A 27,006-nucleotide genomic window follows, 5' to 3' on the forward strand; every position below is an offset into this window, starting at 1 on the left:
GGAGCTGCCAGGTCCACAGCTGGTATCACCCCAGTCGTCGCAGCCTCACCCAATGAAGCGGTCACTGGGAGAGGGACAGAGCAACTGGTGCCCTCATCCGGAGCGCCGTGAGAGGAGCCCGAAGATACGACAGGCAGCTGCTCCGCCGATGTGAGGTCGTCCCGGACCTCCCTGCTCACCGTCGATGGATGGGCAACGAGCTGGGAAGCTTGAAGCCCACACCATCTCCCACATTGGCAATGACCAGCTGTGGCCACTGGCACTGTGAGGGCTTGCAGGTCCAAGTGTAACCCCAGGAGAAGCTGCTTGTTCTCCTGGAAGCCCCTCTCCACGAGAGTCGCCACTCTCTCCATGGAGGAAGCATGACGCTCTGCCATGAGGCTCATTGCATCACCGATGCTCCAGGTGATGCCTCCACAAGCGCAGCATCATCTCATGCAACACTCCCAGATGCTCCTGCACACTCGGTCTCATTTCCTGCAGCTGCTGCATCGCAGATAACTCCAGAGGCACATCATCAGGCACCGACTGAGCATGTTCCTGGTCCCCTGCAGTCCTCCAGCTGCTGACACCATCGGCACTCTCTGTCTCTGCCAGCTCCTCCAGCGACTGTGAAGTGCCCTCAGGACTGTGCCCCGGGACACTAGCCGATGTTGCAATGCCCACCGATGTGCCAGTATCTGCGCTGGTGCCTGCCTCGCAGAAATGGTGTGACACAGCTGACAGTTCAGGGCCCTCAGGTGTGAGAGGGGGGCTAGTGCAATGGAGCCTGATCGTCAGCCTGTGATGGTGTTGAAAATAACAACAAGGACAGTGGATCAGTTAGCGTGCACACAGTGACACACTTCATCCCTTTCCCCATGGCTCATTATGCGCTCAACCTTCCAGAAGCTATGGAGACGAATATTGGTGGGGTGGCAAATAGTCAGGAGGAGACCCTAACATTACAGGCGGATACAGACGGGCTGGTCAGATGGCCTGAGGAATGCCAAATGGAATGTTATGTGAATAAGTGTGAGGTGATGCACTTGGGCAGGACAAACAAGGTACGGGAATACACGAGGAATGGGAGGACCGGGGAAAGTAAGGAGGATCAGAGGGACCTTGCTGGGCATGTCGACAGGCTAATTAAGGTAGCGGGACAGGTACATGAGGCATTTAAGAAGGTAAATGTCACACTTGCCTTTATTAGCCGAGGAATAGAATATAGGAACAGGGAGGTCATGTTGCAAGTGCAGAAAACGCTGCCAAGGCCACAGCTATAGTTCTGCGTGCAGTTGTGATATGAACTTCACAGGAGGGATGTGATTGGAGTGGAGAGAGTGCAGAGGTCGCTGACCAGGATGCTGGCTGGGCTGGAGAATTTGACTTATGAGGTGACATAGCATAGACTGGGGATATTTCCCCTGGAGCAGAGGAGATTGAGGGATGACATTATTGAGCTTTATAACATTATGAGGGGGCATAGATAGGGTCGACAGAAAGGAGCTTTTCCCCTTGGCAGAGGGATGAGTAACCTGGTGGCATTGATTTAAGGTAAGGGGCATGAGGTTGACAGGTGAGGTGATGAGGAACTTCTGCACACGGTAATGTGGGACACACTGGCTGAAAGGGTGGTGGACGCAGAAACCCTCCTAACATGTAATAAGTATTTGGATGTGCAGTAGCGATGCCATGGCATACAAGGCCCTGGGGATAGTGGTCAGAAATAGGATAAGGCGACTTTGGAAGGTGGTTGACACGCGCATCTTCGAAGGGCTGAGGGACCTTTGTCTATGACCCACACGTCTGACTCTATCAGTCTGTGAATGAGCAATGTTGCTATAACAATTCCAACAATCATCAGCTCTATGAATGGTGGGAGAACAGAGCGGATGTCACTGTTGACCTCAAACACCTGGCCGTTCCACCCCAGCCTCACCGACACCAGTGGACCTGGGCACATGGCGCCTCTCAAGCTCCAGGGCCTCCTGCTCAAATCGGCTCAAAATCATGAGCTGGACCTGGCCGCCTCCAGTCCGCAAACACTCACATAAATTGTGAGCATTCTTCATGTGGAAAACAGAGAAGACCATTCATTACGGCTAATTGCACATGGACTCTGCACACGCACGCCGCACCCCAACCACAGTGACCCATACCAGGCCTCCAGTGCCTCCTCTCCACACTACTGCTGATCAGTCACAAAAATATAGTACCACTGCTCCCAACCCCTCCTAACGGCCACCTTAGACACATTCTGCGTACATCAATTTAGGAAACACACGGTCTTAGCGCCCATGGCAAGGAGGCGCAACTAGGTGCAGTACTGAGGGCAGCAGGCTGCTCTTGGCCACGAGACCTTGAGGCTCCCCTTCCACAATCTCATCACCATGAATAGGACGTGTGTTGGAGTTCTGAGTATGCGCCGAACTGCATCTCCTGCAGGTTGCCCCCAGACTAGTCATGTGCGACTAAGAGCAACACATGGTGTGGGGGAGAACCCATCTCCTCATGAACCACTCAAGCTGATGTAAGCATGGGAACTATCTGCTCGCCCACCCAGTGTACGAAAAATGCCCAACATGAGTCAGTGCGGTCACGACAGTAAGACCTAGGGGGGGGCCTCAAAGGCTAAGCCTATCTGCTGGGTTAAATGCCCAATGTCAACATGGTACTCACCCTTCCAGAGCACAACAAATCATTGAAGTGCTTGTGACACTGGATCCAGTTGCGCCACACCACATTGCGGGAGCTCACCACCTCTGCCACCTCCTCCCAGGCACGTTTCGTCATGTGGGGGGGCCTCCTCCTCCCATCCTGGGGAACCAGCACCTCCCGCCGTGCTGCTACCTCCTCGAGGAGGGCAGCAAGGCAATCATCAGAAAAGCGAGGGGCACATTGGCCCCCCCACTAGCCTACCCTCCAGCCTGGCCTGCTCCTGGGACAGACCCTGCAGCCTGGCCTGCTCCTAGGGCAGACCCTGCAGCCTGGCCTGCTCCTGGGGCAGACCCTGCAGCCTGGCCTGCTCCTGGGGCAGACCCTGCAGCCTGGCCTGCTCCTGGGGCAGACCCTGCAGCCTGGCCTGCTCCTCCGCCCTTCCCTCCAGACTGCCCTGCTGAGCAGAACCCCTGAGATTGGATCTCGAGGTGGTCATTGCGAGCAGCCTACAGGAGTCTGCCAGGCCTTCTTTTAAACAGACTGCCGGGTCGCCATTGGGCCTGGCAGTCTGTGCACGCCCGCCGCAGCCCGCACACTCCTGCTATCCACGGGAGTCGGAAATGCGCTGGGCAGGCCTTAATTGGCCCACCTGCACAAAATGGCGCACGGCCCTGAACACGGGCATCTGCTCCTGCTTCACCTGCCCGCCAAACGGAAAATTTTGGCCTTAGAGTCAAGCACACTGTGCCTGACTAGAGTCATGTTTTGGCCACACGAGGTACAAATAGCAAATTCCCTCCTCTAAAGGATATTATGAAGTAATACACTTTTTCTGACAATCCACAGCTTCAAATTTATTCTGGTGTCAGCTACAAATGACCAAATTTACTGAATTCAATTTCACAACTGGTGATGGCTGGATTTGAACACATGGGTTCAACTCAAATCCAAATGCCCACCAATGATTTGCAACACAGACATGATGGGCCTAATGGCCTCCTTCTATGCCATAAATATTTTATTTCTATGTTTCAGCAGAAACTTAATCCAGTGTCAAACTGCTCGGCCACCACAACCTATTTGTAGCAAGTAAATAGTCATTAACAGACAACAAATATTTGATATAAAAGAGGAATTCACTCTTTCTGAGGGCAACTTCTATAATGGAAGAGATATGGGACCTTCTTTGAGATGAGGTGAAATTTAACTCGGACAAGTGTAAAGTAATACACATAGGAAGGAGAAATGGGAAACACACGAACGCCATGAAATGGTCAGGATGAAGTTTAAAGAAACCCAGGTACCTTAGTCGATTGGAAGCTCAGCCCAACCAGTGCCAGAACAACAGTCAATAAAATCAAGAGCATTAACCCTGATGGGTTCAGTTCTGGACATTGAGATATATGGAAGACATTGAGGCATCAAGTGCACTGCTGAAAAGATTTGTGTAGAAGTCCGAATTTGAGCAGAGAACGAAGAAACTTGGCCTCTTTTTGTCCATTAAATGAAGCATCTCAGAGGTGATTTTCTAGAGATTTGTAAGATTGTAATCAGTCTGGAAAAGGTAATGCTAGAAAATAACTTTGCATTAAATTCTGAATGTAATTTAAGGGATCAGAGGTTCAAAACAGTAAAAAGGCGAAATTAGCTTTTTATCAGTAAGTTGTTCATTCTAAAGAGGGATCAAAACAAAACACTCATAGAACAGGGCAAAAAACCTGGGATCTTATAACAACCAATTGGAGTCTTTAGGCACATTCTGGATGGGTGTACTTAAAGTTCAGTTACAGTAACTTCCTTGTGATCCAGAGAGATAATAGTGATATTGCTAAAGATTATTGCTATTGTGGTTAGGTCTTGTGATTTGTTGGCTTCTTACTCCAGAAAAGATCTTGCTGGAGGCAATGGTCTTTGTACAAAAAAAATTATCTATATCCTAACTATTTACAAAGGTTAATTAAGATCAAGGCATAACTAGAGCTGCTCACTGAGATGCTCCTCACTCATCTTCTCTCAGTGAGTGACATCACAGTGACATAGCCCTTTTGCACATGCTCAGTAGCTATCATTAGGGTTAACCCTTTATTCTACTCACACATATCTGAACAGTCACATTCTCCATCAGGGTTAACCCTTTACTTACACATACCTGAACACTGTCACATCTTCCATGCTCTTTGTCAATCCTCTCTTGCACTCTGTGACCCTCTAACAAAGTTTTGTGTAACTGTGTCCTCTCTTCAAACCATCACTCTGAGCAGTTGCCATGACCTCTCTCCTGTTATTCCCTCCATAACTTTTCCCCTTCTACTTAGTTTTTGACCTTTAAAAATATTCTCAAAACTCATTTTTGAGCAATCTTTGGGTCACCTCTCCAAACTCTCAAGCCATCGCTCAGAAGGGCAACATCACCTCCAAGTTTCCCTCCAAGTCACACACCATCCTGACTTGGACAAATATCAGCCATTCCTTCACCATCATTGGGTAAAAATTTTGGAACTCTCTCCCTAATTACACAGTGGGAGCAACTGCAAAACATGGGCTGTAGTCAAGAAAAAGGCCTACCGCAACCTTCTCAGGGAAACCAGGAAAGGGCCATAAATATTGACTTGAAGCAATGCTGACATCCCAAGCGTGAATATAAAGAAAAAAAACTGTTACTTTATTTCTCTTTGGTTTTTTTCTCATGTTCTTAACCCCCGGAAAATGACTTAACATATTCTCGATGTCAAACTGGGTCTATAAGCATCTGTCACTGATTGTTATGGTAATGGTTTTAATGACTACTTATTATCAATTAGGTGAGCTTGATAACATTGCAGTCCTTCTTTCTCCCAGCCTGTGACTGCAAAGGGGATGCTAAACTTTTCCAAACTTATTTTAACTTAAAGCAGATCCTTAAAATGCCTTATTTCTTACATCACCAGTGACTATACTTAAAGAATACTTTTTTTTATTATTCATTCATGGGATGTGGGTATCACCTGCTTGTCCAGCATTTATTGCCCATCCCTAATTGTCCTTGAGAAGGTGGTGGTGAGCTGCCTTCTTGAACCGCTGCAGTCCATGTGGTGTAGGTACACCCACAGTGCTGTTAGGGTGGGAGTTCCAGGATTTTGGCCCAGCGACAGTGAAGGAACAGCGATATATTTCCAAGTCAGGATGGTGAGTGGCTTGGACAGGAACGTCCAGGTGGTGGTGTTCCTATGTGTCTGCTGCCCTTGTCCTTCTAGGTGGTAACTTCTGTGGATTTGGAAGGTGCTGTCTAAGGAACCTTCGTGAGTTCCTGCAATGCATCTTGTACGTGGTACACACTGCTGCCACTGTGCATCGGAGATGGAGGAAGTGAATGTTTGTGGATGGGGTGCCAATCAAGCAGTTTGCTTTGACCTGGATGGTGTCAAGCTTCTTGGGTGTTGTTGGAGCTGCACTCATCCAGGCAAGTGGAGAGCATTCCATCACACTCCTGACTTGTGCCTTGTAGATGTTGGACAGGCTTTGGGGAATCAGGAGGTGAATTACTCGTCACTGGATCCCTAGCCCCTGACCTGCTCTTGTAGCCACAGTACTTATATGGCTATCTCAGTTCAGTCTCTGGTCAACGGCAATCACCAGGATATTGATAGTGGGAGTTTGAGTGATAGTAATGCCATTGAATGTCAAGGGGTGATGGTTAGATTCTCTCTTGTTGGAGATGGTCATTGCCTGGCAATTGTGTGGCTCGCATGTTACTTGCCACTTGTCAGCCCAAGCCGGGATATTGTCCAGGTCTTGTTGCATTTGGACATGACTGCTCCAGTATCTGAGGAGTCGCAAATGGTGCTGAACATTGTGTAATTATCAGTGAACATCCCCAGTTCTGATCTTATGACGGAAGGAAGGTCATTGATGAAGTAACTGAAGATGTTGGGCTGAGGACGCTACCCTGAGGAACTCCTGCAGTGATGTCCTGGAACTGAGATGATTGACCTCCAGCATCTGGAACCATCTTCCTTTGTGCTAGGTATGACTCCAACTAGCGGGGAGGTTTCCCCCTGGTTCCCATTGACTCCAGTTTTGCTAGGGCTCCTTGCTGCCACATTCGGACAAATGCTGCCTTGATGTCAAGGGCAATCACTCTCACCTCAGCTTCATTGGCTATAAAGTACTTTGGGTCACCCTGAGGTCATGAAAGGCCCTATAGTTAAGCAAGTCTTTCCTTGTTTCTGTGACCAAAGGGAGAAAATCCTGAAGCACAACATAGCAAGTATTCCCTGATACTTCTAGCTGAGGGTCTCTTCCCAATTATCCTAGTGCATCTTCTAGGTGCTGCTGGAGAAGGAAGTGAGGTGGCCTCCAGCTCTGTTTCTGGGATTGAGTATGGTCTGTTACCTCCTAGAACAGGGTTTGAAGATATGGGATGCTTAACTGGGCCTGCTCAGCTTCTGACCCTGCATGAATCCTTTGATTGGGCTGGCTAGATGATGAGTCACTGTGAGAGACATCTTCCTCACCCCTGCCATGACCCTACTGCTGCAACTTTCTGCATCATGGAGGAAGATCACAGATCAGGAAAGGACACAGGAGACCTCCATGAATGCTGTGACAAGATGATCCAATAGCTTTCACAATTCCATCACTACTGGTTAAGGCAGATTGGAATTTGAGTTGGAAGCAACCATCTTACCAGCCTCAACTACTCCATGCAATTGCAAATTCCACATTCACACCACCCCCTGAGTAAATATGTTTCTCCTGAAATCGGTATTGTTTTGTCTGAACTACTACTCTGTGATGCACTTTAAGAGGTTAAAAACACAATATAATTGCAAGTTGTTGTTATTGAAAGGCAGATGAAAAATCTACAATCATTCCTGTGCTGTTAATAATCTTTCTATTTTTGGGGGAGATTAGTGTTTCTCTAGTAGTAACTTCCCAAGAGACTTTACAACTACTTTTACGGATCAGAACAGAAACACACCCTTACCCGTTTAATCATCTCCGGTTTTTCCAGTAATTTCATTGCAGCTTGATACATATAAAAGGGATTGAGCATCCGCACCTTAGCAGGATCCAAATTCTTTACAAAGGCTGGCCTTCTCCAGAATCCTGATATTACCTAGTGTGAAAAATATTTCGAGATCAGGGAAACATATTCAAGAGAAACACTGAAATGTGGATACACAGGCAGACATGTTCCGGCATTACCTCTCATCCAATTATGTGATTGCAACTTGATGAGGGAGTGCAATGAGAGCTTTTCTAGATTCTTGTCTCATGTGACCCCATGCATTCCTACTACACATGTACCACCATCTGAAAAGTAGTGTCTGTCTGCCAACTAAGAGGAAGTGTGCATCCCTCCTGATATTATTGTGCACTGAAGCCATGGCGAGTGGCCTCCAGCTAAGTGGTCACGGGTGTCCCTGAATAAGCAAACAGTTTGCTTCCTATTCAAGGAGTTTGAACCAACACCCGACTGCCCACTTTAAAGAGTCAGAGTGGCTGTCCTGGCTATAATGCAGCTACTGTTTCACTTGAGGTTGGGTCATATTTTCTTTCCTCACCAGAGACATTCTTTCGTTCATTTTGAGAAAATGATCCACAATGTTTAACCCCTTGGGGACCTTCTCCCCCCAGGTTTCTCTGTGCATGTCCAAGGTACTGTGAGGTTGTGTCCCCCATAGAAAGAAACAGGAGGAAAACCCCACTGAGAACTGAGAAACCTCCCAAATTTCGGATATTATAGAAGGGGGAGGACTCTCCCAATTTTTACCATGTTCCCATACAAACTTCCTAACCATTTGATTAGTTGAACTGCTCCACTGAACTCTGTCGCAGAAGTCTGTAATTTTCCAATTTTAGTAACTCATACAAATTCATTGTTACTTCCAATATAAATAGGGTGCATTGATTGGTTAATGATTTCTTTTGTCAGCCCATCTCGAGAAACACGCCCTTTGATGAAGTATTATACAGCCAAGTAGCCTCAAATTATCTGGGTGCATAATCCAGTACTATTGATGTACATAGCTGACCTCGAGCTGATTCCTCTGAAGGATCCACCAGACCCACAACCACTTTTTCAAGAGGCACCTCGATCTGGGGGCACGGCTACAAGAGGAGTTTTCAAGTTGGGATGAGGGGCTGTGAGACGACAGCCTGAACTGTTGCTACCGTGAAGCTGAATATCCTTATAACCACCTCGCCCATGAAATCTTTGCAAAGTCTTTGCCCCTTGTTCTTTTTCTGTTGAACAAGCATGAGCCAACTTCTTGACTGTAACACAGAGAGTTTGGGGTGATTGATCACTCGTTGTTCACAAGTGTGATCAGTCGTTAATCACGTTGTGATTCTTCATGAGAGATCATTTTTGAGAATAACATTGGAAAGCTACAATATTTCATATTCTTTCTGAACCTCATGTGGGCTGATAGCAGTAAGCAAACTTCAATGATGGATCACTTCCATATGTACAGATAGGCTCAACCTACAGCTCTCAACTACGATAACACCATAGCTGCTGTGCCAGCCATACTTCAGTAAGTGGCACTCCAATGGACTCAAGACCTATTCCAGAGAATCAAGCACATCACCTAAGTTAACACACCACTGCAGGGCTGATGGAGTGCTGCACTGCCAGAGGTGCCATACTTTAAGTCAGATCTGCCCTCTCAAGTGAACATAAAGGATCCCGTGGCATTACCTTCAACACGATCAGGGGAGTTTTCCCCAATGTCACGGTCATTATTTTTCCCTCAGCCACATCACTAAAATAAGTGACCTGGTCATTATCACATTGCTGTCTGTCCACAAAAAGCGGGGCAAATCCAATCTGGCTAATTACTGTCCCGTCAGTCTACTCTCGATTATCAGTAAAGCGATGGAAGGGGTCATCGGCAGTGCTATGCAGCAGCACTTGCTCAGCAATAACATGCTGAGCTTGGGTTCCGCCAGGGCCACTCAGCTCCTGACCTCATTACAGGCTCCGCAGTCAGGAGGCTCCGTGGCCCCGTGAACCCCACTTCTGTAAAAGCGTCCCTGGAACTTCTGATTTTCAATCCAGGGCGGGGGGTGGTGGGGGTGTAATGGGAGTCGTGGTGGGTAACCCCACAAGTAGTGCGGAGGCAGAGGTGGGCTCAGTGCAGGTTTGGTGACTTGGGCAGGTATAAAAAGCTGGTCGTTTGGAAGGTGTCGATGGATCCGTATCTGTGTATCGTAGGAGACATCACTGGGCATTTAGATGAGTCTAAACTCTCTAAACGTTGTCCAACTGGTTGCTGATACTGGAACAGATGGCCAACCATGGGCTTTCCATAGGCAATATTTCTCATTGTTGCTGCCAATTCACATTGTCCTGAAGGATTGCACTGAACCACTTAAAGCATCAAGTGGCTTCACAAGGCACCAGCTATGGAGATAGCAGCATCTTAGCACCACTACTTGCTAAAGATATGCTGCAGTGATGTAGTTAAAGATTATGCCTCAGTGGGTGTAAGGTGAACAGCGCCAAGGTCTGTAACCCATCCACCTATGCTCTTACCACCCATCTATCAGGAATCGCCAACACAATTCCCTTGACCAGGTCCCTCACTGCTGCACACTGGTTTGGCACAACAGTGTGACTAAGAGGCAATAAGACAGTAGGGTAGTTAGTGGCCGGGAGCACCGCAGGCTATCTGGATGTGACAACTACAACATCCAGGGCACCATACATTTGTGCAGAGCCATTTCCTCTCTCACCCCTCAACAGTACTCATTGATGACATGGTTCGTGCAGGTAAGCACTGGAATATGATTGACAGCAATGCAAACGGCATGGCTCACATCCCTGCTCCTTTTACATGCGCATTGCCAGAATGTCACACAGAGGTGAACAGATTGGTGCTGCAGTGCCAGGGTTCAGTGACCAGGACCTGCAGGTTTTGATGGAGAAGGTACAGAAGGCAAATTCTTTTCCCTGCTGACAGGCACAGCCCGCCTGCCATAACAAGTCGTGGGTTGAAATATCTGCTGTGACAAGCGCAGCAAGTAAACACAGATCATCTTGGATTCAGTGCTTGAAAAGGTTCCACAACTTGCTGCATTCCAGCAAGGTGAGTTGATTGGCACATTCACACCAAGGTCTAAGTGAGAGATCACATCTGCATGCTGCAGCTAAGGTGTGTGACCTGTCACGTATCTTTGCTATAGCACTGAGGCTTGTAGGTCCAAGCTGCTCATATACATGTACACAGTACAGATGCAATGAGGGTTGTTGTAGACGGACACGTTAAAGAGAACTCCCTCTGCATGCACTACATATCAGGTTAACATCAAATCGTGTTGTCTTTGCAGTCTCAGAGGACCCAAACACCAGGGAGATGGCCCAGACGGCAAGGCTGCAGACAATTTGTTCAGTTGAGCAGACAGCATGGAAGCTGCCAGCTGCAGTGCAGTTGGCTGTTGGTGATGGCAACTCACCCATAGCAGGTGTTAAAGGCGTTGCTAAATGCACTTTTGTTCTAGTAATTCTAGTAATGTTGGAGGTCATGCTGTTAGTTCAATGAGCACAATGGGACATTGGCCTGCGAGGGAGTTTGAAGGATGGGGTTGCGCCAGCAGTGCCTCTACCTTGTGTCCTGGTGCCCTTCCTCTAGCCTCAGGAGGGTCACATTCACTTTCCTCAATGGTGCCAATGTATAAAGGTGCCATGCCTGTGTTGTTTTCTCTTTGGCACCACTGTACTATGCTCCCTTCACTGACACAATCGCTCCTGACACCTGTGTTCACCCCTGTCAGTAGGGGCAAAACATTTTGCTCTGCCAAATGAGCCATCTCACCCTCCAACTTCCTTGGATTTAAGGCAGACACTTGAGAATGACTTATTTTTCGCCATGTCTGTGGCTTTTGTAACAACTTTTCTGTGTTTTCCAAAGGGGCCCGTGCACCCTAGCCTACACTACCTATCCAAGCAATTCTGCAAAGTTCAGACAGGCTCCTACCTGGTCTAAACAGCACACGTCATACTTCCCAATCCTAACTGATGAAAACCAGACCTAAATGGAGGCGGCTGCAGTTTTATCTGGGCAGCTGCCTCTGCAAAACGTGCATGTCCAAATCCCCTGTGAAAATGGTACAGGTCATGTTCGAGAGCAGAATTTCCACATTCAGGCCTCTGGCACCATTTTCAATGCAACAGAGAGACTCTCTGTCTGGGCAAAAATACAGGACTCTGTGTGGGCGTATGATGGAAATGTCTTTGTGGGTGAATGATCACAGAATTGTTATGGCGCAGAAGGAGGCCATTTGGCCCATCGTGTCTGCACTGGCTCTCCGAATGAGCAACTCTTCCCTGGCCTTCTCCCCGTAACCCTGCACATTATTCCTTTTCAGATAACAGTCTAATACCCTTTTGAATGCTTCAATTGAACCTACCTCCACCACACTCTCAGACTGTGCATTCCAAACCCTAACAACTTGCTGCATGAAAAAGTTTCTCCTCATATCAGCTTTGTTTCTTTTATTAATTACTTTAAATCTGTGTCCTCTCGTTCTTGACCTTTTCATGAGTTGGAACAGTTTCTCCCGATCTACTCTGTCCAGACCCCTCATAATTTTGAACACCACTATCAAATCTCCTCTCAGCCTTCTATTCTCTAAGGAAATCAGTCCTAACTTCTCCAATCTATCTTCATAACTGAAATTCCCCATCCTTGGAACCATTCTCATGGATCTTTTCTGCACCCTCTCTTTCACATCCTTCCTAAAATATAGCGCCCAGAACAGAATGCACCAATCTAGCTGAGGCCGAACTAGTGACTTATTCAACACTACCTCCTTGCTCTCTTAACAAAAACAAAAACAAAAATACCTGGAAAAACTCAGCAGGTCTGACAGCATCTGCGGAGAGGAATACAGTTAACGTTTCGAGTCCGTATGACTCTTCAACAGAACTAAGGGAAAATAGAAAAGAGGTGAAATATAAGCTGGTTTAAGTGGGGGGGGTGGTGGGACAGGTAGAGCTGGATAGAGGGCCTCTATCCAGTCCGTCTACATTGGCAGGAAAGCACATCGACATGTTTCACAACAGCACACAGGCGACGTGCACTTGGCGGCCTTCACTTGGGGGGAGCTGGAAGTGAGTGAACAGTATTGCTCTTCAGAGCTCACCAGGGTCGCCTGTTGCTTTGCAGGCTTCAGGGGCGCCGGGGGCCGGGGTGAAGTGCTACCGTGCCACTGTTGTAGGGGGGTGCCCGGAGGCAACTGCTGCCCAGCCTTGGAGGCGAATGTTGTCGGGTGGGGGAAACTGCTGCCCTGGCGTTGGATCCTGCGCACAAGAAATCGATGTGGGGGGTGGGATAGGTGAGGGAAGTGGCCACGAAGTAGGGACACCTGTATAAACTGACCTTTCCTCTGCAACTGAGACAGTTCAGACCCAGCCATAGTGATATGATTGGGGTTCGTGCTCCTAGACTGCCTCACCATGCAAGCAATGCGGAGGTACCAAAGTGCCACCAGACCTTACCCCATTCCCCGCACCTCCACCTCCCCCCTCCACCGGCACAGACTGCGAGTCAGCGACCACTTTATTGGACCACGGAGCAGTTGGACTGCACACGTTGTACAATCTCCTCGCCAATGCTGGCCATGTAGCAGTCACTGCTGGAAGCGCTCACAGCCCCTTGCGATCTTAACATCCCAGTTAGGAGCAGTTTTCCCATGTCACAGGTTGACAGGGCAGCCATGCAGTGCACTCATCTGTGGCCATCTGAGGGGTGGTCAGCACTCTCCGGGAAGCATTAAGGGGCGGTGACACAGGGCCAGGAAAGTTGCTAAGTACACCCATGCTAACCACAGCTCTCTCTTTCATGCCGCAGAAGGACAACATCAGAAGCATGGAGCCTGGTGACCTAGCTGTATGCCTGATGGCCTACAGAGAACACAGAAGATAGAGAAGAGAGCAACTGAGGCTCCAGGCCATGCAAAGGCAGGAGCAGCAACCTCAGGAAGAAGGAGCAGCAGGGGCTCTCCCACACACACTGCCCAGGAGCAACAGCGAGACATAGCTGGTCGGCGCCTAGTGACAACGAGGGTCTATAGGCGCCACCTGCCTTTCCTGCAGATGACTGACAACCAGTGTTGCCAACAAATGTGCATGTCTAGGGACCTGGTTGCTCACATCTGCCACTTACTGCAGGACTTGGCGCCAAGGGGACATGGAGGGCATCCACTGCCAGTGCCTGTGGAAGTGACTGGGTCACTCAATTTCTATGCCAGTGTCTCTTTTCAGGGCTCCACTCATGACCTCTGTGGGTTTTCACAATCCGCCACCCACAAATGCATCCATGAGGTCACGGATGCCATTTCTCCATGGCACACAACTTTGTGCATTTCGCCCGGGACCGGGACAGCCGGGATGCAAGGGCCATTGGATTCTCCCTGATCTCGGGATTCCAACAGGCGCAGGGTGTGATTGACTGCACTCATGTGGTGCTCAGATCTCCGTTGCTACACACAATCGACTTCATCAACCACAAGGGATTCCACTCACTGAATGTGCAGCTGGTGTGCAACCCCCACATCCTGCAGGTGGGCGCACGGTTTCCAGAGAGCATAAGACCATAAGACATAGGAGCAGAAATTAGGCCATTCAGCCCATCGAGTCTGCTCCGCCATTCAATCATGGCTGATAAGTTTCTCAACCCCATTCTCCCGCCTTCTCCCCGTAACCTTTGATCCCCTTACCAATCAAGAACCTATCTAAAACAAAAACAGAATTACCTGGAAAAACTCAGCAGGTCTGGCAGCATCAGTGGAGAAGAAATCAGTTGACGTTTCGAGTCCTCACGACCCTTCAGCAGAACTGAAGTTTAGTTAGGAGAGAGGTGAAATATAAGCTGGTCTAAGGTGGGGGGTGGGCGGAGAGAGAAGTTGAGGGCGGGGTGGTTGTGGGGATAAGCAAGCAGTGATAGGAGAAGATAATCAAAAGATGTCACAGACAAAAGGATCAAAGAGGTGTTGAAGGTGGTGATATTATCTAAAAAAAGTGCTAATTAAGAATGGAAGGCAGGATACTCAAGGTACAGCTCTAGTGGGGGTGGGGTGGAAAGACTAACAAAGTTTTAGTTTTAGATTTAAAAATAATGGAAATAGGTGGGAAAAGAAGAATCTATATAAATTATTGAAAAAAGAGGGGGAGGGGGAAGAAACGGGGTGGGGATGGGGTGAGGGGGAGTTTAAGATCTAAAGTTGTTGAATTCAATATTCAGCCCGGAAGGCTGTAAAGTGCCTAGTCGGAAGATGAGGTGCTGTTCCTCCAGTTTGCGTTAGGCTTCACTGGAACAATGCAGCAAGCCAAGGACAGACATGTGGGCAAGAGAACAGGGTGGAGTGTTAAAATGGCAAGTGACAGGGAGATTTGGGTCTTTCTTGCGGACAGACCACAGGTGTTCTGCAAAGCGGTCGCCCAGTTTGCGTTTGGTCCCTCCAATGTAGAGGAGACCGCATTGGGAGCAACGAATGCAGTAGACTAAGTTAGGGGAAATGCAAGTGAAATGCTGCTTCACTTGAAAGGAGTGTTTGGGCCCTTGGACGGTGAGGAGAGAGGAAGTGAAGGGGCAGGTGTTGCATCTTCTGCGTGGGCATGGGGAGGTGCCATAGGTGGGGGTTGAGGAGTAGGGGGTGATGGAGGAGTGGACCAGGGTGTCCCGGAGGGAACGATCCCTACGGAATTCCGCCGGGGGGGTGAAGGGAAGATGTGTTTGGTGGTGGCATCATGCTGGAGTTGGTGGAAATGGCGGAGGATGATCCTTTGAATGCGGAGACTGGTGGGGTGATAAGTGAGGACAAGGGGGACCCTATCATGTTTCTGGGAAGGAGGAGAAGGCGTGAGGGAGGATGCGCGGGATATGGGCCGGACACGGTTGAGGGCCCTGTCAACGACTGTGGGTGGAAAACCTCGGTTAAGGAAGAAGGAGGACATGTCAGAGGAGCTGTTTTTGAAGGTAGCGTCATCAGAACAGATGCGACAGAGGCGAAGGAACTGAGAGAATGGGATGGAGTCCTTACAGGAAGCAGGGTGTGAGGAGCTGTAGTCGAGGTAGCTGTGGGAGTCGGTAGGCTTGTAATGGATATTGGTGGACAGTCTATCATCAGAAATTGAGACAGAGAGGTCAAGGAAGGGAAGAGAAGTGTCAGAGATGGACCATGTGAAAATGATGGAGGGGTGGAGATTGGAAGCAAAATTAATAAATTTTTCCAAGTCCCGACGAGAGCATGAAGCAGCACCGAAGTAATCATCGATGTACCGGAGAAAGAGTTGTGGGAGGGGGCCGGAGTAGGACTGGAACAAGGAATGTTCCACATGCCCCATAAAGAGACAGGCATAGCTGGGGCCCATGCGGGTACCCATAGCCACACCTTTTATTTGGAGGAAGTGAGAGGAGTTAAAGGAGAAATTGTTCAGTGTGAGAACAAGTTCAGCCAGACGGAGGAGAGTAGTGGTGGATGGGGATTGTTGGGGCCTCTGTTCAAGGAAGAAGCTAAGGGCCCTCAGACCATCCTGATGGGGGATGGAGGTGTAGAGGGATTGGACATCCATGGTGAAGAGGAAGCGGTTGGGGCCAGGGAACTGGAAATTGTTGATGTGACGTAAGGTGTCAGAGGAATCACGGATGTAGGTGGGAAGGGACTGGACAAGGGGGGAGAGAAGGGAGTCAAGATAACGAGAAATGAGTTCCGTGGGGCAGGAACAGGCTGACACGATCGGTCTGCCAGGACAGTTCTGTTTGTGGATTTTAGGTAGGAGGTAGAAGCGGGCCGTCCGAGGTTGGGCGACTATCAAGTTGGAAGCTGTGGGAGGAAGATCTCCAGAGGAGATGAGGTCAGTGACAGTCCTGGAAACAATGGCTTGATGTTCTGTGGTGGGGTCATGGTCCAGGGAGAGGTAGGAGGAAGTGTCTGCGAGTTGACGCTCAGCCTCCGCAAGGTAGAGGTCAGTGCGCCAGACAACAACATATCTATCTTGGTCTTAAATACACTCAATGACCTGGCCTCCACAGCCTTCTGTGGCAATGAATTCCATAGATTCACCACTCTCCGGCTAAAGACGTTTCTCCTCATCTCTGTTCTGAAAGGTCTTCCCTTTACTCTGAGGCTGTGCCCTCGGGTCCTAGTCTCTCCTACTAATGCACGATGCCTACATCCTGAGTCAGTCACAGATCCCTGGAGTCTTCCAGGGTCCACAGAAGCTGCAGGGATTACTCGTCGGGGACAAGGGCTACCCACAGAGGCTGTGGCTGATGACACTCGTGCGGCGGCCTCAGACTGCAGCAGAGCGACGCTATAATGAGGCTCATGCTGCAGCTCACAACTTGGTGGAGCAAATCATCAGGAGGCTGAAGGTGAGGTTCCAGTGCCTGGACCGGTCTGGTGGAGCCCTGCAATACAGTCCGTAGAGAGTGTCACACATCGTCATCATCTGCTGTGCCCTTTACCACCTGGCGCTCCAAGGGGGAGACGAGTTGGCTGAGGAGGAGATGGCGGAGCTGGAGGTCTCCTTTGATGAGGAGGATGGGGATGAAGGTGATGAGATTCTCGGAGGCAATGATGATTGGAACGAGGCCCTCACACTGGCCAGATAAGGCAGGCGCACTCAGGAGGTCCTCATAAGATGACGATGAAATGCAGTGAGTTGACCCCATAGATGCTCACGTCACATTTGTGAATGTTTGACTCCAGTCTGGCTTATGGCAGCGTGAATACCCTCTGAGAGAATGCTCCTGTCATGGAGATGCAGTGGAGGCCCTAAAAGTCGCTCGACTGCAGGAGGATGATGACAACATGCAGTGAGGACACTCCATACGCCTTCACATAGCCTCCGAGAATGTCTGACTCCTGTCTGGCTAAGGGCAGCTCACTTGTGCTCCATGATCAGGGTCATATTATAGAGACGCAGCCGTGAAACTTTAGAAGCATCTGATGCTTTGTCTGCCTTTAGCACTTGAGCCCTCCAGGAGCTGGAGCACAGCATCAGCGGTCACAGATGCTGAAGACATGGGGGCCAGCCCCACTTTAAAGGTGCTGAGAGCACATCGAGGGAATGAGAGAACAATGTGGTACCTGCCCACTACATTCTGGCAGCAATGACCAGCAATGCTGAGGTGCAGGCATCAGTAATGTTTCTAGGGAGTGTGAGGCTGGACCATCACTTTGGTCTGAAGGCTGCACAGAGCACAGGGAAGAGGCCCTGGACTGAGACACCTGCCTTTATCTTGTGCAGGAAGATTTCACATCTGAGTGACAGGAACACTGCTCATCAGAGCAAGGAGCCATAGGCAGGGAGACATTCGTGGGAGTTTATTGACAATAGTGAACAGTATGTACAAGTGATTAACACCCATGCCCAGGCTGTGCAATAATTCTCCTTAACTTTCCTAACCCTGCCACTACGCCTTTGTGCTCCCCGGACAACCACAGCGGAGGTGGAGGCAGCCTGCTGACTGCAACCCCTGTGCTGACTTTGGCGGGTGTCCTTTGGAGGGCCACGACCTGGAGGGCCCTGGCCTGCTTTCGGGGTCCTGCTGTGTGGCAGTGACACCCTCCTCAGTCTGTGGAGCTGGAGCTGCTGAGGTCACAGGAAGAGGGGATTCGGATTGGCCAGACATCTCGGAGTCACCTCAATCGATGGGCCCGGAATGTGCACCTGCTAATCCTCCTCCCTATGAATGCCCAGGAGCCCCAAGCTGACTCCTTGAGGAGCAAGGGCAGCTGGTGTGAGATCAAGCTACCCAGCACCCCTCTCGTGCACACACTGTTGGAGGCCAACTATGACATCACCTATGGAGTTGAGCCCATGCAGCAGTGCAGGAGTGAAGTCCTGGGCTGTGGCGGTCTCCATGGCAGCTGCCATCCTACCAGTGTTGACCTGGGTGCACTGCAATGCCAGCGCTATCACCTCAGAGTGAAGGCGAACAGATTCCTCCATCATGCATTACAATCTGAGGAGTGCAGTGGACATCCCTCCCTGATGTTCCCGAGCTTGCCTTTGCAGCTCCAGCAACTGTGACATGACCGAGTTCAGAGACTCGCCATCTGACTTGAAATCAGCAAATTTCTGGCCTCCAGCAGTCCTCCGAGTGCCGGACACCTGGGAAGTCCCTGCCGCCACCTGCAGTGGATCAGACAGTGCGATGTGCTCACCAGATTGTGATCCCGAGGCTACTCTAAAGCTAGGTCTCACCAAATTGTGTGTCTCTGTGCTGGCGGAGGGTGTGGGTGAGCGCTGTGACAGGACTTCAGGGAGGGTGCCTCCAGATTCCCCTTCAGAAGTTTCTTCGGGGCTTGATTAGAGGCTCTGGGTCATAGACTCTGTCGGCTTTTTGGCAGATGTGCCTGTGAAAGCAAGGGGAGATAATTAGTGCTTGGCAGTGGCCTGTGAAACAGGACACATCACTCACAGCATAGTTGTCTGATGGATGTTGCACTGCTGAATCCTCACTTGGTAGAGCAGCGCCGACCTCACCGTCAGCACAGGACCGGTCCAGATTCTCACCGGCCAGTTGGATGGCTCTGTTTTCAAAGTCTGTGAGGACCTTGATTTCTGGCATTCCACCACCGGTCTGTGACCTCTCTCTCTCTTGTTGTGTGCCAGCATGAATAGAGATGGAGAAAGCGTAAGCAGGATGTCTGCCAGGTCAGATGATAAGTATGCCTGGCCTGTGCAGGCGATGAGTGGTTCCATGGACAGGATGAGGAAAATGATGGTGAGTGTGAGAGAGTGAATTGTCGCTGAACTGATGCCGCTTGAACTGGCCCTGTCGATGTGTGATGGGTTTGTGAGTGTGTGAGTTGAGAATGATGAGAAGAGTGACTTACCCTGGTGGAACAGAGGAGATCATTCATCCACTTGAGGCACTGGGTGGCTGTCCTCTTCTGAGAGGCATTAGCACTGACCACCACTGCCACCGCCTCCCAAGCTGGATTGGTCATGCTGCTGCCCATCCTGCGGCCAGAGTGGGGGTACAGGACCTCTTGGCTGGCCTCCACGACATCCAGCAGTCGCTCGAGGGACCTATCGTTGAAGCGGGGGGGGGGCTGCAGTCTTTTTTCCTTTCCTGGCCTTGTCTCCTGGGCAGTGGTGGCGATGAGCACTGTGCTGGCGGCTGCTTTTTAAACATGGCGACCGGCGTGATGCAACAACAGGATGATGGAGGGTGGGTGAATGGGAGCCCACCCGCCATGGCAATGGCATTTTTCTCGGGAATGCCAGGTTGCTGGACGTGAAAACTCACCATCGCTGTCGTCGGGTGGAATGCCATTTTGCCCACCCACTACCGCACGTAATGCAAATCTGGGAAAATTCTGGCCTCTATGCCCCTATTAATAAAGCCCAGGATAATGTGTGCTTCATTAACTGCTCTCTCAACCTGTCCTGCCACCTTCAGTGATTTGTGTATTTATCTATATACCCAGGTCCCTCTTCCCCTGCACACCCTTTAGACTTGTACCCTTTATTTTATATTGTCTGTTCATGCTATTCCTACCAAAGTGCATCATTTCACGTTTCTCTGCATTGAACTTCACCTGCCACCTATCTGCCCATTCCTCCAACTTGTCCATGCCATTTTGACGTTCTACACTGTCCTCCACACAGTTCACAATGCTTTCAGCTTTTATATCGTCCACAAATTTTGAATGTACACCAAGGTCTGGGTCATTAGTATATATCAGGGAAAGCAAGGGTCCCAACACTGACCCCTGGAGAACTCCACTACAAACCATCCTCCCCGCTTGAGAAACCATCCGTTGTCCATTACCCTTTGTTTCCTGTCACTCAGCCAATTCTGTATCCATGTTGTTACTGTCCCTTTTATTCCATGAGCTATAAATTTGCTCACAAGTTGGTTCTACGGCTCTGTATCAAACGCCTTTTGGAAGTCCATGTATACCTCATCATCAGCATCACCCTCGTTAACCCCCTGTATCTCTTCAAAAAACTCCAGCAAAGTAGTTAACCATGATTTTCCTTTATGAAATCCATGCTGGCTCTCCTTAATTAACCCACATTTGTTCATGTGACTTTTAATTTTGTCCCCAATTATTGTTCCTATACATTTCTCCACCAACAAAGTTAAACTGACTAGCCTGTAGTTGCTGGGCTTATCTTTACAGCCTTTTTTGAACAATGCTGTAACATTTGCAATTCTCCAGTCCTCTGGGACCACCCCTGAGTCTAAGGAAGACAGAAAAATTATGGCCAGTGCCTCTGCAATTTCCACTCTCACTTCCTTCAATATCCTTGGATGCATTTGGATTGTGACCTAAACGGAGGATGACATAGATTGGGATCTGAATATTGAAGGGTACATGACATTTAGGAAGGACAGAAAATTAGGAAAAGGTGGAGGGGTGGCTTTGTTAATTAATGGTGGTATTGGCATATGAAAAAGGAACAGCCTAAGTTCAAGAGACCAGGATGCAGAAGCAGTTTGTTATTTAAAAGGGCAATTATGAGGGCATGAAAGCAGAGCTAGCTAACGTGAATTGGTCAATGAGGTTAAGGGATAGGTGAATAGAGATGCAGTGGCAGGCATGTAAAGGGATATTTCAGAATGCACAAAATAGATACATTCCAATGAGAAAGAAAACTTCCAAGGTGAGGACCCACCGTCCGTAGTTAACTGAACAAAGTTAAAGGAAGTATCAAACTTTTTTTAAAAACATAATTGCGCAGATGGGTGGCAGGTGAGAAGATTGGACAAAATATAAAGAACAGCAAAAAATGACAAAAAGATTAATAAGAAGAGAAAAATTACAGTAAGAGAGAAAGCTAGCTAGAAATATAAAGACAAATAATAAGGGTTTCTATAGGTAGTTAAAAAAGAGACAAGTTAACAAAGAGAGCATTGGTCCTATAGAAAGTGACTCTGGGGAATTAATAATGGAAACTAGGGAGATGGCAGATGAATTGAGCAGGTATTTTGCACCAGGCTTCACTTTAGAGGATACAAGTATCCCAGAAATAGCTGTAAATCAGGAAATGGAAGGAAGGGAGGAACTCGGAAAATTCCAATCACAGAGAAGTGGTATCAAGCAAATTGTTGGGACTGTGGACTGACAAATCCTCGGGTCCTGATGGACTTCATCCGAGGGTCTTAAAAGAAGTGGCTAGTGAGATAGTTGATGTGTTTGTTTTAATTTTCCAAAATTCCCTAGATTTGGGGAAGGTTCCATTAGCTTGGAAAATAGCTAATGTAACTCTTTTATTCAGAAAGGTAGGGAGACAGAAAGCAGGAAACTATAGGCCAGTTAGCCGTACATCTGTCATAGGAAAAATGTTAGAAGTATTATTAAAGTTGTTATAACAGGGCACTAAGAAAAATTTAAGGCAATCAGGCAGAGTCAACATGGTTTTGTGGAAGGGATATCATGTTGAACCAATTTATTGGAGTTCTTTGAAGGAGTCACATGTGCTGTGGATAAAGGGGAACCAGTGTATGTACTGTACTTAAATTTCCAGAAGGCATTTAATAAGGTGCCACATCAAAGGTTATTGTGGAAAATAAAAGCTCATGGTTTAGGGGGTAACATATTGGTATGGATAGAAGATTGGTTGGCTAACAGGAAACAGAGTTGGCATAAGTGGTTGGCAAGATGTAATGAGTGGTGTTCCACAGGGGTCAGTGCTGGGACCTCACCTTTTTACAATTTATATAAATGAACGGATTGAAGGTTTGGTTGCTAACTTTGCTGACACAAAGATAGGTAAGAAAGTAAGCTGTGAACAGGACGTAAGGAGGCTACAATGGGATATAGATAGGTTAAAGTGAGTAGGCAAAGATCTGACAAATGAAGTATAATGTGGGCAAATGTGAAATTGTCTATTTTGGCAGGAGAAATAAAAAGGAGCATATTATTTAAATGGTAAGAGATTGCAGAGCTCTGAGATGCAGAGGGGTCTATGTGTCCAAGTGCATGAATCACAAAAGGCTAATATGCAGGTGCAGCAAGTAATTAGGAAAACTGACAGAATGTTATCATTTATTGTGAGGGGAATTGAATACAGAAGTAGAGAGGCTATGCTTCAGTTGTACAGGACACTGGTAAGACCACAGCTGGAGTACTGTGTATAGTATTGGTCTCCTTATTTAAGGAAGGATATAAATGCATTAGGAGCAGTTCAGAGATAATACCTGGAATGGGCAGGTTGTTTTATGAGGAAAGGTGAAACGGGCTAAGAGCTTAGGAGAGTAAGAGGCGACTTGATTGAAATCTTTAAGCTCCTGAGGGGCTGGATGTGGAGAAGATGTTTCCTCTTGTGGGAGAGTCTAGAACTAGATATCACTGTTTAAAAATAAAGGGTCACTCATTTAAGACAGGGATGAGGAGAATTTTTTTCTCTCAGAGGGTTGTGAGTCTTTGGAACTCTCTTCCTCAGAAGGCAGTGGAAGCAGAGTATTTGAATATTTTTAAGACAGATTTAGATAGATTCTTGGTTAACAAGGGGGTGAAAGTTATCAGGGGTAAGTAGGAATGTGGAGTTGATGTTACAATCAGATCAGTCATGATCTCATTGAATGGCGGAGTAGGCTCGAGGGGCCATGTGACCTACTCCTTCTCTAAATTTGTATGTTCATATTTATCACATCTGGTCCCAGTGCTTCATCAACTTTAAGATAGCATAACAATACTTCCTCCTTTTCAATATTTATTTCCTTCTAGTTTTTGATTTACCTCCTCCTTTACCATGACATGGGTAGCACCTTCTTCCTTGGTAAATACAGATGTAAAGCATTCATTTAATACCTCAGCTATGCCCTCTGCCCCCAAGTGTAAATCCTCTTTTTGGTCCCTAATCAGCCCTACTCCTCCTTTTACCACTCTTTTACTATTTATGTGCCTATAGAAAACTTTTGGATTACCTTTTATGCATGCTGCCAATCTCTTTTCATCCTCGCTCTTTCTTCTCTTATTTGCTTCTTCACGTCTTCTCTGAACCTTCTGTATTTACCTTGGTTCTCAATTGTATTATCTACCTGACACCTGTTATAAGCACACTTTTTCTTTTTTATTTTAATTTCTATCTCCTTTGTCATCCAGGGAGCTCTGGATTTGTTTGCCCTACCTTTCCCTTTTGAGGGAACTTACCTTGACTGTGCCTGAATTATATCTTCCTTGAAGGTAGCTCATTGATCAGATACCATTTTTCCAGCCAACCTTTGGACTCCAATTTATTCCAGATCTATTCTTGCCGCATTGAAGTTGGCTTTCCCCCAGTTAATTTTTCTTACTATGGACTGTTCTTTGCCCTTTTCCAAGCCTTATGATACAATGATCACTGCCCCCTAAATGTTCTCCTACTGACATGTGGTCTACTTGGCCCACCTCATTTCCAAGGACCAGGTCTAGCAGTGTCTCCTTCCTCGTTTGACTGGAAACATGCTGCTGAAGAAACTTTTACTGAACACACTCTAGGAACAATTGTCTCTCTCCGCCCTTTACATGACTATTATCCCAGTTTATATTTGGATAATTGAAGCCTGTCATGAAGCTATTAATGCATATAATATTATTGGGGAAAAAAAATTCAAATAGAGGTTTAGTCTGTGGGTGTGTCTTAATTGGATTAAAGCCAGCAAGTCTGGGTGCTTTGATGTGTACTAGTTTTGATATGTAAGAGAGATATCGTGCATTTGCATTTGTTGAATAGAGCATTCAAGAAGTGGGCTGAATACTACCACCTACCTAGCTTAGATACCAGGCATATTTGTTTATATTACTAATAAAATTGGTGCTATGAAAGGGGTTTTATTGTTAAAAGGTGGAATTCAAAGAGGCTGGTGATACAATGAGAATTTACATTCAATGGGCTGTGTTAGGTATAACTTCAGCAGTTTTGTGTGTGCAGGGCAGAAGCAATATGAGATCAACAGCAGCTGTAAGCCTCCAAACATCTCCACAGGAACCAAAGTGAAAAGAACCTCATTTTGAATTTGTAAGTTGAAAATGCTTTGCCTGGTGTTTGGTTAAGTCTATGGGTTGCTGTTGCCTTAATGGAATTAATTTGGGAATGTGTTAAAATTTATGATAGTAGTAATTTGTAGCCATGCGCATATATTTAACCTGTGTAAATTAATTAAATGTTTCATTTATTTTAATGTAAAACCTTGAGAACTGGTGATTTGACTCCTGAATTTAGAGTCATATCTCAAACATACCACTTAAAATTTTACGTTATGACAGTTGTTTAAAGTTTCCCTCTGAGATTTTTAAATAACTCAGCCTTACCAACTGCTCAATCATAACAAACCCCCCACCCCCACCCCCATCATAAGTGCTCTATAACTTTGCAACTCTGTAATTTCTTTGCAAATCTGTCCCTTTACATCCTATAGACTCCACCAAGTAATTATATCTTTTATAAGTTCTAGCCAAATAGACTCTCACACTGATCCCTCAGGACATCCTCTTTCTTCAGCACTGCAATGCTCTCCTTAATCAATACCACCATCACTCCCCCTTTTTTTCCTTTCTTATCTTTCCTGCACACCTTGTATCCAGGGATATTTAACACCCAGGTAAAAGCAAAATACTGCAGATGCTGGAAATCTGAAACACAAGCAGAAAATGCTGGAAAAATTCAGCAGGTCTACCAGCATCAGTGGAGAGAGGAACAGAGTTAACGTTTCGAGTCCGTATGACACTTCTTCAGAGCTAGAGAGAAGTGGGAATGGGATGAAATTTATACTGTTCAAAGTGGGTGGAGGAGGTGAAGCTGGATAAAAGGCCAGCGATAGATGAGGACAAAGGAGAGATTGACAAAGATGTCATGAAATAAAGTACAAAGAAAGTGTTAATGGTAGTGGTAAGGGCTAAAAATGTGTTGAAATGGCAAGCAACAGGGAGGTCTGGGTCATACTTGCGGACAGACCAAAGGTGTTCCACAAAGCAGTCACCCAGCCTGCGTTTGATCTCCCCAAAGTAGAGGAGACCACATTGGGAGCAGCAAGTACAGTAGACCAAATTGAAGGAGATGCAAGTGAAGCACTGTTTCACCTGAAAGGGGTGTTTGGGGCCTTGGCCAGTGAGGAGGGGGGAGGTAAAGGGGAAGGTGTTGTACCTTCTGCAATTTCATGGGTAGGTGCCATGGGAGGGGGAATGAGGTGTTGTGGGTGATGGAGGAGTGGATCAGGGTGTCCCAAAGAGAACAGTCCCTACAGAATGCTGACAAGGGGTGGGGGGGGGGGGGGTGGGGGGGTGGTGAAGGGAAGATGTGTTTGTTGGTGGCATCATGCTGGAGTTAGCAGAAATGGCAGACAATGATCCTTTGAATGCGGAGGCTGGTGGGGTGATAAGTGAGGGCAAGGAGGACCCTATCATGGTTCTGGGAGGAGGTGTGAGGGCAGAGGCGCGGGAGATGGGTCGGACACGGTTGAGGGCCCTGTCAACCACAGCAGGGTTGGGGGGGAACCGCAATGAAGGAAGACGAAAGACATGTCAAAAGCGTTATTTTGGAAAGTGGCATCATCAGAACATCATCGGAACATATTTAACACCCAGTCCTGCGCTTGTTGAGCCAGGTTTCTGTGATTGACACAACATCATACTTCAACGTAGCAATCTGCATCTGTAACTCACCAATCTTATTTACCACACTCTGGACATTCACATATATGCACAGTCACCCTTATTTAGACTCTATTACTGTCTTCCTTACTCTGACCTCACCTATTAACTTATTTCCTACCCTAGTTCAATCTATCTCTCCAAGTACTCTCTGCCCCTTGGTATTCCTCTCTAATATTATCTCCTGGTTCCAACACCCCTGCTGAGTTAGTTTAAACTCTCCCCAACAGCACCAGCAAAATGCCCTGCAAGAAACTCAGCCCTGACTCTGTTCAGGTGCAACCCATCTAGTCTGTACAGGTCTCATTGCCCCCAGAACCGGTCCCAATGTCCCATAAATCTAGAGTCCTCCCTCTTGCACCATCTTTTCAGCAACGCATTCACCTGACTAATCCTCCTATTTCTGTACTCACTTGCACATGGAGATTACTATTTTTGAGGTTCTGCCTGCTAATTTTCTACCTAGCTCCCTAAATTCAGGCTGCAGGACCACATTGCACTTTCTAGCAATGTCATTTGTACAGACGTGGGTCACGAATGCTGGCTGTTCTTCCTCCCCCCTCAGGGTGCTGTGCAGCCGCTCAGTAATGTACTTGACGCTGGCACCAGGGAGGCAACACACTATTCTTGATTCGCATCTACAGCCACAGAAATGCCTCTCCATGCCTGTAACTATTGAGTCACCTATCACTATTTCTCTTCCAGCCTTCTTTGTACCCACCACCACGCCTCTCCTCCCAACCTCCCCACCAGCCCCTACAACTGATCCACCCAAGAAGG

General features: G+C 47.7%; 1 protein-coding gene across 1 annotated transcript in view; it reads right to left on the reverse strand.

Annotated features, from left to right (window-relative positions):
* The window catches only part of LOC144668782 (CMP-N-acetylneuraminate-beta-galactosamide-alpha-2,3-sialyltransferase 4-like), a 162,971-nt gene that overhangs the window by 18,854 nt on the left and 117,111 nt on the right, over positions 1-27,006 (reverse strand). Inside the window, exon 10 of the mRNA XM_078531120.1 lies at positions 7,607-7,738. Within this exon, the coding sequence (XP_078387246.1) occupies positions 7,607-7,738 (132 nt within the window). The remainder of the gene's footprint in view (positions 1-7,606; positions 7,739-27,006) is intronic.

This window comes from Cetorhinus maximus, chromosome 2 (assembly GCF_964194155.1).
Source record: "Cetorhinus maximus chromosome 2, sCetMax3.hap1.1, whole genome shotgun sequence".
Classification (NCBI taxonomy): Eukaryota; Metazoa; Chordata; class Chondrichthyes; order Lamniformes; family Cetorhinidae; genus Cetorhinus; species Cetorhinus maximus.